This window comes from Pollachius pollachius, assembly GCF_949987615.1.
Source record: "Pollachius pollachius genome assembly, chromosome: 16".
NCBI lineage: Eukaryota > Metazoa > Chordata > Actinopteri > Gadiformes > Gadidae > Pollachius > Pollachius pollachius.
This window is the reverse complement of record NC_136949.1, coordinates 2,618,370-2,630,705: the sequence shown is the minus strand read 5'-3', so window position 1 is coordinate 2,630,705 and position 12,336 is coordinate 2,618,370. Positions and strand designations below refer to the sequence as shown.

At 55.1% G+C, this 12,336-nt stretch overlaps 1 protein-coding gene across 1 annotated transcript in view; it reads left to right on the top strand.

The window, feature by feature from the left end:
• Positions 1-12,336, top strand: part of mdn1 (midasin AAA ATPase 1) — an 80,448-nt gene that overhangs the window by 65,553 nt on the left and 2,559 nt on the right. Inside the window, exons 81-100 of the mRNA XM_079753300.1 lie at positions 160-291; positions 628-833; positions 1,415-1,576; positions 1,933-2,067; positions 2,490-2,628; positions 2,999-3,174; positions 3,838-3,972; positions 4,113-4,254; positions 4,466-4,779; positions 4,910-5,074; positions 5,591-5,692; positions 5,967-6,165; positions 6,626-6,796; positions 7,326-7,480; positions 8,367-8,456; positions 9,974-10,089; positions 10,824-10,998; positions 11,321-11,394; positions 11,847-11,961; positions 12,244-12,310. Of these exons, the coding sequence (XP_079609426.1) occupies positions 160-291; positions 628-833; positions 1,415-1,576; positions 1,933-2,067; positions 2,490-2,628; positions 2,999-3,174; positions 3,838-3,972; positions 4,113-4,254; positions 4,466-4,779; positions 4,910-5,074; positions 5,591-5,692; positions 5,967-6,165; positions 6,626-6,796; positions 7,326-7,480; positions 8,367-8,456; positions 9,974-10,089; positions 10,824-10,998; positions 11,321-11,394; positions 11,847-11,961; positions 12,244-12,310 (2,970 nt within the window). The remainder of the gene's footprint in view (positions 1-159; positions 292-627; positions 834-1,414; positions 1,577-1,932; positions 2,068-2,489; positions 2,629-2,998; positions 3,175-3,837; positions 3,973-4,112; positions 4,255-4,465; positions 4,780-4,909; positions 5,075-5,590; positions 5,693-5,966; positions 6,166-6,625; positions 6,797-7,325; positions 7,481-8,366; positions 8,457-9,973; positions 10,090-10,823; positions 10,999-11,320; positions 11,395-11,846; positions 11,962-12,243; positions 12,311-12,336) is intronic.

Below are 12,336 nucleotides of genomic sequence, written 5' to 3'. Positions count from 1 at the left end.
CATTCACACATGCACACCGGGGTGACGTGTTCAGCCTCCATATTCACCCATTCATACACAGTCACCCATTCATTCACACATTCACACCAGGGTCAGGTATTCACCCTTCCCAGCATTGTGACTCTGTACTGAGTGTTGGGTCTTGGGTTCTGGGTCCAGGTCCTGAAGCGGTCTTCAGCGCCGGGTTCTCCTCGGAGGTGGAGCAGACCATCACCAGGATCCTGTGTGCCGTCCAGGCTCTGGTGAAGAGGAGGGAGCAGTGCCAGGACAAACCCAAGGAGCCTAAGAGAGGTCAGCCACGCTCCTATAGCTCTGGATTACAGTTCCCCCGATTCACCTGTAGGGGGCAGTACTGCAACACTCCCGACATGTATGTAGTACAGCACTGTTGTATAAAGACATGTTGGTGTGGAAGACCTTCAGTCAATGTTTCTGATTCCTAGACGGTTTCTGAATGGTTTCCCTCCTGACCAGCAGGGGGCATCATTGCCTTCCACTACCAACGTAATTAGTTACCGGTTTATCTAACTAGTACTTTGTACTCTCCAAGATTTAGACAAGCTCTCAAAAAGCTCTAAAGTTGTTGATGGGCTGTGCTCACTCGCTCTTCCTCACTCTGTACATTAGAGAGCGACGAAGAGGACGGAGAGAAGGAGGAGGAGGAGGAGCCTCAAGAGGACCTCCTGAAGGCCGGACACCTGACGCGCCTCCTGGAGGAGGACTTGTCTGCGGAGGTGGACGCCCTCTCCCTAGGGGGCGTCAGCGGGGACCTCAGCAGCCTGCTGGGCAGACTGAGGACCCAGCGGGACGCCTGCCAGCCCCAGCAGCTCCAGGTAGGACACACACACTCTGAAACACTGTTTATTGGGACCGACATACACACACTCTGAAACACTGTTTAATGGGGACCGACACACACACACTGAAACACTGGTTTATTGGGACTGACCCACACACTGAAACACTGGTTTATGCGGACCGACACACACTCACACTCTGAAACACTAGTTAATGTGGACCGACACACACACACACTGAAAAACTGTTTTATGGGGACCAAAACACACAAACCGAAAGATTGGTTTATGGGGACCGACACGCACACTCTGGAACACAGGTTTATGGGGACCGACACACACACTGAAACCATTGACTGTCGTCTGGCTGGAGGTTAACCTCATGTCCAACACAACGCCAAGAGGAGGACTCACTGGAGGAGAATGAGCGTAACATTTACATTTACATTGAGGGTGTTTAGCAGGCGCTTTTATCCAAAGCGACTTAAAAGTAAAAAAACTAAAAACAGTTCTGATGTGGTCTGTGTGGTTCTAATGTGGTTCTGATGTGGTTCTGTGTGGTTCTAATGTGGTTCTGTGTGGTTCTGTGTGATTCTGATGTGGTTCTCGTTACCCAGGAGCTGAGCGAGGCATGCAGGTCTCTGCTGCGTCTGGAGCCCATGCTGGGGGTCTACTCCGACCTGGTCCGCTACTACGTGGCGGTGTCGCTGGGGGCCCACCGCAGCACCGGCAAGCTGCTCTCCGTCCTGGCCAGCATCTTCACCGAGCTAGCCCAGAAGGTACAGCCCGGAACTGTGTTCAGCTAGGGCCGAGTCATGCTAGGCTAACTCTGGGATTGATAATGAGCTGGGGCTAGCTACGTTTGGGCGCAATGCTAAAGTTTAAGGCTGCGGTTAAAAAAATGTTGGCGTTAATGTGAAAAGCTGAAGATATAAGTTAACATTAAAGGCTTAAGTTAAAGGTCAAAGGCTAACATAAAAGTCTAATACTGATAGCTTAAAATACAAGCTAAAGTAAACTGAAACCGTCATCAAAACATAAAGTCAATCCTTTCTGAATCTACGACGTTAATGTAGACCTTTGGAGATGTCTTAATGTACGGCGCAATGACTACCAACCCCTTCCCGTCTTGCAGGGCTTCTGTCTGCCCCAGGAGCTGATGGGGGGAGAGGGAGAAGGATCCACAGACTTCCACGACTACGAGGGCGGAGGCATCGGAGAGGGGGAGGGAGCCAAAGACGTCAGCGACAAGATCGAGAATGAAGACCAGGTGACCTGAACGCCTCCCTCTGCTAGTAGACGATAGATGTAAGGTTTCAGAGTCCCAGAGTTTCCCTTCTGGGATGAATAAAGTCCCATCCCATCCTGCAGTGTAGCAGTAGCATGTAGTGCTCGCTGTTTGTTTTATTATTATGGGATAAAAAGTGAAAGTGAAACTCTTAAGATGTCAGGAATTGTAATTAGTTATATTCAGGACCATTTATGCAACCTTTCATATACTCCATCAGAGATCTATTCAACTGTCAGTCCCCTAGGGGGAGCCACTAGGGGAACCCACGAGGGGAACCCACGAGGGGAACCCACTAGGGTGGGTGCTGGCCCCCAGGGGTGGGGGGCCACTGCAGCCACCCCCAGACCTCCACGGAGACCAGAAGCTGTCTCCAGCGGGTCCTAACCTCTGCCCTCTCCCAGGTGGAGGACACCTTCCAGGAGGGCCAGGAGAAGGAGGAGCAGCCAGAGGAGAAGGGAGACATCAAGGCGGAGGACGACGCCATCGAGATGACGGACGACTTTGACGGCCAGATGCACGACGGAGACGGGGAGGAGAAAGGTACCGCTTATACACACCTGTACTGTAGTTAAACTCACCTGTACTGTAGTTCTAAACCCATCACACCTGTACTGTAGTTTTAAACCCATCACACCTGTACTGTAGTTTTAAACGGTCACACCTGTACTGTAGTTTAACTCATCCCACCTGTACTGTAGTTCTAGACTCACCTGTACTGTAGTTCTAAACTCATCACACCTGTAATGTAGTTCTAAATTCATCACACCTGTACCGTAGTTAAACTCATCACACCTGTACTGTAGTTTAACTCATCCCACCTGTACTATAGTTCTAAACTCATCACACCTGTAGTGTAGTCCTAAATTCGTCATATAACTCGATAGACGTTTAAATCAACGTGTTTCCTCAGACGATGAAGACGATTCGGACAAGGAGGAGGAGGAGGAGCTGGATAAGAAGATGGGGGACCTGGGGGAGGGTCAGACCGAGACCCTGGACGAGAGGATGTGGGGCGACGAGGATGACGAGGAGGGCGACCAGGACGGGAGTGACAAAGAGGACGAGTTCGGCCAGGGAATGGACCAGGTTGGTACATTCAGAGTCAGGGCGCTTAGCAGACACTTTCATCCAAAGCCGCTTACAATAATTACAATCGTCAGAGGGAAGTGGTGGCTGGTGGGCCTTCTAGATCACCTGATGTAGATCACCTGATGTAGATCACCTGATGTACACCACCTGATGTAGACCACCTGATGTAGACCACCTGGTGTAGACCACCTGGTCATCTGAAGTGACGTGTCTCTAGAGATTAGGTGTGCTGACTGTCCCGTTTTCAGCTCTCTGTTAAGGCTTTACATTTGACACGTATATACTTATTTAGTACTGGGACTGCTGCTACTTCTAATTAATATTTCATATTTCTAGTGCATCTTCTAAAGCGCTCTATGTAGTCGACTCTGATCACGTCAAGGTCCAGTAGGAACCCTGTGGTCCACGGTCCTACTAGACCCCGACCCTGACCGCGTCGGGGTCTAAGGGAACCCTGTGGTCCGCGGTCCTACTAGACCCCGACCCTGACCGCGTCGGGGTCTAAGGGAACCCTGTGGTCCACGGTCCTACTAGACCCCGACCCTGACCGCGCCGGGGTCTAAGGGAACCCTATGGTCCGCGGGGCCACTGATGAAGGAACACCTGGACTCTTGGCTCTGCCTTCTCCTGAGACCGGTGTGTGTTGTTCTCCTCCTGCAGACGGAGTCTGAACTGGTGGCCAAAGACGACAACCAGGACGCGGCGGAGAACAAGAAGGAGAACCAGAAGAACGAGGACCAGGAGGAGCAGATGGAGCAGGAGGAGAAGGAGAAGATCCACGAACAAGGAGACGAGGTTCGGATCTAAATGATTGTGTCTCTGGCTAAGGGTCTATCTTATCTTATCGTCCATCTTTATTCCTGTACATGGAAGTACACATGAGTACTTCCTGTGTGCTTGATGTGTGTCTCACCCCTCCTCTCCTTGTCCCTCAGAGGGAATTTGACGAGAACGAGGTGGACCCGTTCCACGGGAAGCAGGACAAGAAGCCGGAGCCTGAGGCCATGGACCTCCCAGATGAGCTGAACCTGGACCAGCAAGACCCCCAGGACGGGGACGAAGACGAGGAGGGAGACGGTGAGGAAGAGGAACCTTAAGATAATCCTCTGTAGTGTTGCAGCTGTTTTTATTCTACTGTTGCACCCTCTAATGGAGGAGAGTTTAACTGCAGTATGGGGCCCTCTAGTGGAGGGGAGGTGAATGGCAGTATGGGGCCCTCTAGTGGAGGGGGAGGTGAACGGCAGTCTGGGGCCGGTCTCAACATATCTGTTCTCCTCCTTTTTCCCAGAAGAGAACCCGCTAGACATCGAGGAGCAGCCCATGACCCTGGACGAGAAGGAGGGCGGGGACAAGGAGGGGGAGGAGGAGATGGACGACCAGCCCGACCAATCAGCAGAGGAGAACGGTCAGGAGGCCAAGGCTGAGGAGGAGGAGGAGGGGAAGGAGGGAGGAGAGGAGAAAACGGACGAGGAGAAAGCAGACCAGGTCAAGAACGAAGAGGAAGAGGCGGCGGCGGCGGCGGAGGAGGAGGAGGAGAACGGGCAGGAGGCTGGGAAAGAGGAGGATCTGGCCGTCCCCAACGACAGAGGACAGGACCCCAAGGTGGGTTCTACCCTTCGTTGGCCCTTTACTATTCAGGCCTCCGCAGACGCTTCCATCCAAAGGGACTTCACTGATCAACGAAAGCCCTAACCGGTGTCCACGTTCACCCCCTGCTGTGTCTCGCTCCCAGGAGGAGGAGCCGGAGAAGGAGGAGGGAGCAGACGACCAGGAGCAGCCGGAGTCTGAGGAGAGGAAGGAGCACAGCGCCGACGGGCAGACCAGCGAGCAGAACGTCCAGAGCGAGACGGCGGTGGAGCTGGCCGGGGAGGCGTCGGAGCGCGACCAGGCCAAGGAGGTACGGAACCGCCAGAACCTCCTGACTGGAACGTTCTAGAACCTTCTGGTCCAGAACCTCCTCTGACTAGAACGTTCTAGAACCTTCTGGGCCAGAACCTCCTCTGACTAGAACGTCCTAGAACCTTCTAGTCCAGAACCTTCTGTGACTAGAACGTCCTAGAACCTTCTGGGCCAGAATCTTCTAGAACCTCCTCTGACTAGAACGTCATAGAACCTTCTGGTCCAGAACCTCCTCTGACTAGAACGTCCTAGAACCTTCTGGTCCAGAACCTCCTCTGACTAGAACGTCCTAGAACCTTCTGTGCCAGAACCTTCTAGAACCTCCTCTGACTAGAACTTCCTAGAACCTTCTGGCCTTAACCATAGTAGAACCTCCTCCCATTAGAATCTTCTAGTCCAGAACATTCCTGAAGCTCATCTGACAAGAACGTTCTAGACCCTCTGGTCCAGAATGTTCTCAAACCTTCTGGTACCAATAGCTCACGCGTGTGTGTGTTTTGCGTGTGCGCTTCAGGAACATGGGTGTGGAGCAGCCGACGCGAGCCAATCAGAGGGACACCAGTCCAAACTCACAGCCAGGATGGCGTCCCAGAAACGGACCCAAAACAAGACCCAGGTACCAGTCCTTAGAACCACAGACACAGGCACCCAGGTACCAGTCCTTTAGAACCACAGACACAAGCACCGAGGTACCAGTCCTCTAGAACCACAGACACAAGCACCGAGGTACCAGTCCTTTAGAACCACAGACACAGGCACCGAGGTACCAGTCCTCTAGAACCACAACCAGGCACCTAGGTAAAAGTCCTTAGAACCACAGCCAGACACGAGCCCCCAGGTGTGACTCCTTTAGAACCACGCTGACCTCCTCTGGTTCCCGGTTCTCCCAGAGCTTCAAGCGGAAGCCGGGGCAGGCGGACAACGAGCGGTCGACGGGCGACGAGAACGAGCGCGTCAACAAGCGGCTGCGGACCGTGGAGAACTCTGAGGACCGCGCGGAGGACCGGCGGAACCCCGAGGCCCGGCAGGAGTCGGACCTGTACGAGCATGTGAAGCAGGGCGAGGCCGACTACGACACGCAGACCTACGGTGAGGAACCCTGGAACCCCCGCTGGGTGTGGACGCTAACTAACAGTCACCGGCTAGTCGCCAGGATAACTGACTGCGGAGGCTATGACCATTGTAGCTCGCTAACTGTTGATGCTAGCCAGCCGTTGTCGCTCGCTGACTGTTGATGCTAGCCAGCCGTTGTAGCTCGCTAACTGTTGATGCTAGCCAGCAGTTGTCGCTCGCTAACTGTTAATGCTAGCCAACCGTTGTAGCCCCCTAACTGTTGATGCTAGTCAAACCTTGTACCTAGCTAACTGTTGTTGCTAGCCAGCCGTTGAGGATCGCTAACTGTTGATGCTAGCCAGCCGTTGTAGCTCACTGACCTCTCAGCGTAGACGCTGGGCCAGGGGGTTGAATGATGCTCTGATGATCCTGTGAGGACGTTCACTGGGCTATGCTAACGCTAGCGTCACGCTCCCCGCTGTGCCTGGGCTTTCAGACGTGGCGAGTGCCGAGCAGCAGAAACCTGCCGGCCCCCAGCAGGAGCAGGACTGCGAGGAGGAGGAGGACGTTGCCATGGATACGGGGGAGCAGGAGGAGCAGCTGAAGGCCTCAGAGGACCAGGAGCTGAAGCCGGAGCAGCTGGACTCCACCAAGAGCTCCAAGAAGGGTGGGGCGTCTTCATCACCACATCTTCAGCACTACATCTTTATCACTACGTCTTCATCGCTACATCTTCACACCAAATCTTCATCGCTACATCTTCATCGCTACATCTTCATCGCTACATCTTCATCACCACATCTTCATCACCACATCTTCATCACTACATCTTCATCTCTACGTCTTCATCACTACGTCTTCATCACTACATCTTCATCACCACGTCTTCATCACCACGTCTTCATCACCACGTCTTCATCACTACATCTTCATCACCGCATCTTCATCACCACGTCTTCATCACCACGTCTTCATCAATACATCTTCATCACCACATCTTCATCACTACATCACTCACAGACCAGCAGGCTGAGGGTTGAGGGTTCGATTCCCTGTGTGTGTGTGTGTGTGTGTGTGTGTGTGTGTGCGTGTGTGTGTGTGTGTGTGTGTGTGTGCGTGTGTGTGCTTGTTTGACGTGTGTCTATGTATTGATGTATTGAGTGTATTAACCTCCACCCGCCCCCCCCCTCCGTCAGGGCTGGACGGCGGGGAGGTGGAGCTGAAGAGGAGGCAGGAGGAGGAGGAGGAGGAGGAGATGAAGGAGGGGAGAGATGAGGAGGAGGAGCGGCGCGACCGGACCACCGAGTCCACCATCCACACGGCCCCAGAGCTGCTGATGGAGATCCCCGAGGTACGCACACACACACACATGTACACACACGCGCACGCACGCACGCACGCACGCACACACACATGTACACACACACACACATACACACGCACACACACGCACACATACACACACACCTGCACACACACACACACACGTACGCGCACGCACGCACACACACACGCACGCACACAGACACGCACGCACACACACACGTGCACACGTACACACCCACACACACACGCACGCACACGTACACACACACACGTACGCACACACGCACACGTACACACACACATGTACACACACACACACACACACACGCACACACACACGCACACATACACACACACCTGCACACACACACACACGTACACACGTACGCGCACGCACGCACACACGCACGCACACAGATACGCACGCACACACACACGTGCACACGTACACACCCACACACACACGCACGTACACACACACACACACGTACGCACACACGCACGCACGTTCTGACACGCATGCACGGACACACACACGTACGCACACGCACACACACACGCGCACACAAACAAGCACACGTGTACACGTACACACGCACGCACGTTCTGACACGCACGCGCGTACAAACACACACACACACGTATACACACACACACCTAATCACTCGCTCACACTCAGAGGTCAACTTTGACGCGGACCAACCGGGTTCCACTCCCAGTGCAGCGGCTGTGGGTTTGACACCAATGGCAGCGGCCGTCCTTGAGCAAGACGCCCCCTGAACCCCCCCCTGCTCCTTACTGACTGTCAGTTTTCACTGTCGTTTTAAAACGGTTTTACGTTTTTAAAAGTTTTACCCTTCATCAGGTAGTCATGGTGATGCACTGTTGACTGTCTGTCTGTGTTTCCATAGAAACGGCAGGAGGACCCCGAGGAGGTGCGGCGGGAGATGGAGCTGCAGCTGGAGGCATGGCAGAGACAGGCCCCGGGGCCCCAGGAGGAGGTCAGCGTTAGGGAGACCTACTGCACCCCCGCTGCACCCCAGTGGCACCACCCACAGCACCCTAATGACACCACCCACAGCACCCTAATGACACCACCCACAGCACCCCAGTGGCACCACCCACAGCACCCTAATGACACCACCCACAGCACCCTAATGACACCACCCACAGCACCCCAGTGACACCACCCACAGCACCCCAGTGACACCACCCACAGCACCCCAGTGGCACCACCCACAGCACCCCAGTGACACCACCCACCGTACCCTAGTGACACCACCCACAGCACCCTAGTGACACCACCCACCGTACCCTAGTGACACCACCCACAGCACCCTAGTGACACCACCCACCGTACCCTAGTGACACCACCCACCGTACCCTAGTGACACCACCCACAGCACCCTAGTGACACCACCCACAGCACCCTAGTGACACCACCCACATGCACCCTAGTGACACCACCCACCGTAACCTAGTGACACCACCCACAGCACCCTAGTGACACCACCCACAGCACCCTAGTGACACCACCCACATGCACCCTAGTGACACCACCCACATGCACCCTAGCGACACCACCCACAGTACCCTAGTGACTCCACCCACTCCAAGTGACACCACCCACATGCACCCTAGTGACACCACCCACCGTACCCTAGTGACACCACCCACAGCACCCCAGTGGCACCACCCACAGCACCCCAGTGGCACCACCCACAGCACCCTAGTGACACCACCCACAGTACCCTAGTGACACCACCCACCGTACCCTAGTGACACCACCCACATGCACCCTAGTGACACCACCCACCGTACCCTAGTGACACCACCCACAGCACCCTAGTGACACCACCCACAGCACCCTAGTGACACCACCCACAGCACCCTAGTGACACCACCCACAGCACCCTAGTGACACCACCCACATGCACCCTAGTGACACCACCCACCGTAACCTAGTGACACCACCCACAGCACCCTAGTGACACCACCCACAGTACCCTAGTGACACCACCCACATGCACCCTAGTGACACCACCCACATGCACCCTAGCGACACCACCCAAAGTACCCTAGTGACACCACCCACTCCAAGTGACACCACCCACAGCACCCTAGTGACACCACCCACAGTAACCTAGTGACACCACCCACAGCACCCTAGTGTCACCACCCACATGCACCCTAGTGACACCACCCACATGCACCCTAGTGACACCACCCACATGCACCCTAGTGACACCACCCACATGCACCCTAGTGACACCACCCACAGTACCCCAGCCCTCCCGTTGGTGCCGACCACTGGGAAGACTGGGAGGCTGATCGGGGGTCCGGCCCCGCTCCACTGGGCCAGCATGGCATTAACACTGCCTGGGTTACCAGTTAAACTCCCACTGGGGGCCAGCAGCCCGACCAGATATTGTTGGGGGCCCCCTACAACCTGGTGGCCTCCATCGAGCCCACGTGCACGGTTATGCTTACGAGTGTGTGTGTGTGTGTGTGTGTGTAGGAGCGCGCGGCGGCCTCCATGTGGCACCAGTACCAGACCCTGACCTCCGGTCTGGCCCAGCAGCTCTGTGAGCAGCTCCGCATGATCCTGGAGCCCACCCAGGCCGCCAAGCTCAAGTCAGTACCCTGACCCCTGACCCTAACCCCTGACCCCTGACCCTAACTCATGACCCTACCACCCCTGGAACTCAGTACCCTGACCCTAACCCATGACCCCTGACCCTACCAGCCCTGGACCGCAGTACCCTGACCCCTGACCCTAACCCATGACCCTACCTCTCACCCCTGGAACTAAGTACCCTGACCCTAACTCATGACCCCTGACCCTAACTCATGACCCTACCTCTCACCCCTGGAACTCAGTACCCTGACCCCTGACCCTAACCCATGATCCTACCTCTCACCCCTGGAACTCAGTACCCTGACCCCTAACCCATGACCCTAACCCTTGACCCATGACCCTAACCCATGACCCTACCACCCCCCGGACCTCAGTACCCCTCCTAACCCTGACAGCTGACCCCACAGCCAGCCTGGGGTCAGCTGTTGACCTCATCACTAATGGTTCCATCTTTGACCTAACCTCTACCCTCTGCCCTCTGACCTCTGACCTGACCATCATCTTCAAAGGGGACATGGCAGCAAAGTAGTCTTTTAGATATTTACTTTGTTTTTATTGTTTGTACTTTATTTACTAAATGATGTGATCTTAATCTAATCTCCTGCTCCACAAGGGATTGAATTAAGAGATGGGTGATCTAATCTAGTCCTCCCCAGGGGGGGGGGTTGTAACTAGTTGGTTACTAGTTGGTGACTAGTTGATACTACTGCTCTAATGCTGGTCTCCACAGGGGGGACTACCGGACCGGTAAGCGTCTGAACATGAGGAAGGTCATCCCTTACATCGCCAGTCAGTTCCGCAAGGACAAGATCTGGCTGCGGAGGACCAAGCCCAGCAAGAGGGAGTACCAGATCTGCCTGGCCGTGGACGACTCCTCCAGCATGGTGGACAACCACTCCAAACAGGTACGCGGCTAGCCTGGCGCTGCTAGCCTAGCGCTGCTAACATGACCCCCTCTCAGCTCAACACCCATCAGATGGCTAGCCGTCAGATGGCTAGCCGTCAGATGGCTAGCCGTCATATGGCTAGCCGTCAGATAGCTAACCGTCACATGGCTAGCATTTAGGGGCCAGTTGAGGCTCAGGTGTGTCTGCGTCAGATGCTGTGAGAGGTTTAGCCCCCTGGCCTCGGTACAATGGTAATACTGTGTATATGATACTGTAGATAATACTGTACATAATGATGTACATCTGAGCCTGCTTAACAGACGGCGTGTGTTCCTTCCAGCTGGCGTTCGAGTCGCTGTCGGTCATCATCAACGCCCTGACCCTGCTGGAGGTCGGCCAGGTGTCCGTGTGCAGGTGAGACCCCCACCACCAGGTTCTAGAAGGTTCTGGACCTGTAGGTTCCAGAAGGTTCAAGACCTGGAGGTTCTAGAAGGTTCTGGACCTCGAGGTTCTAGAAGGTTCTGGACCTCGAGGTTCTAAAAGGTTCTGGACCTCGAGGTTCTAGAAGGTTCTGGACCTGAAGGTTCCAGAAGGTTCTGGACCCGGAGGTTCTAGAAGGTTCAGGACCTGGAGGTTCTAGAAGGTTCTGGACCTCGAGGTTCTAGAAGGTTCTGGACCTCGAGGTTCTAAAAGGTTCTGGACCTCGAGGTTCTAGAATGTTCTGGACCTGGAGGTTCTAGAAGGTTCCAGATCCTCGTGAGCCAAAGGGTTCCCTGCGGTTGTGTCCCTGGACCCCCTGTAGAGGGCTCTCCAGGAGGTTCTCTGAGGTCCTCCTCCTGATGAGGTGGTGGTGTTGTGTTCTCCAGCTTCGGGGAGACGGTGCAGCTCCTCCACCCGTTCCAGCAGCAGTTCAGCGACGAGTCCGGAGCCCGGATCCTCCGCCTCTGCCAGTTCAAGCAGAAGAAGACCCGCATCGCCCAGGTGGGTCTGACCTCTGACCTCTGACCCCTGACCCTCAAAGCTCTGGTCAGACAGCGGTCTGCCCCCTTCGAGTAACTCGTACCGTAACCATGACAACAGAACTGTGTACCCACGGTAGCGGAAAAATGCAACAGAAGAGAAGTGTTACCGTGACGGCAGAGGTGACACCGACACCCCATGACAGCGTGGCCCCGACGGCGACCGTAACCATGACGATATTCACACCATGAGAACAGTCGATGCGTTCAGAAAACTCACCAACCTGTCCTCTCTCTCCGGCAGTTTCTGGAGAGTTCCGCCAAAATGTTTGTGGGCGCCCGGCAACATGGCCCGGGAATCACCAACTCAGGTACATGCTCCTCCTCCTGCTGACCC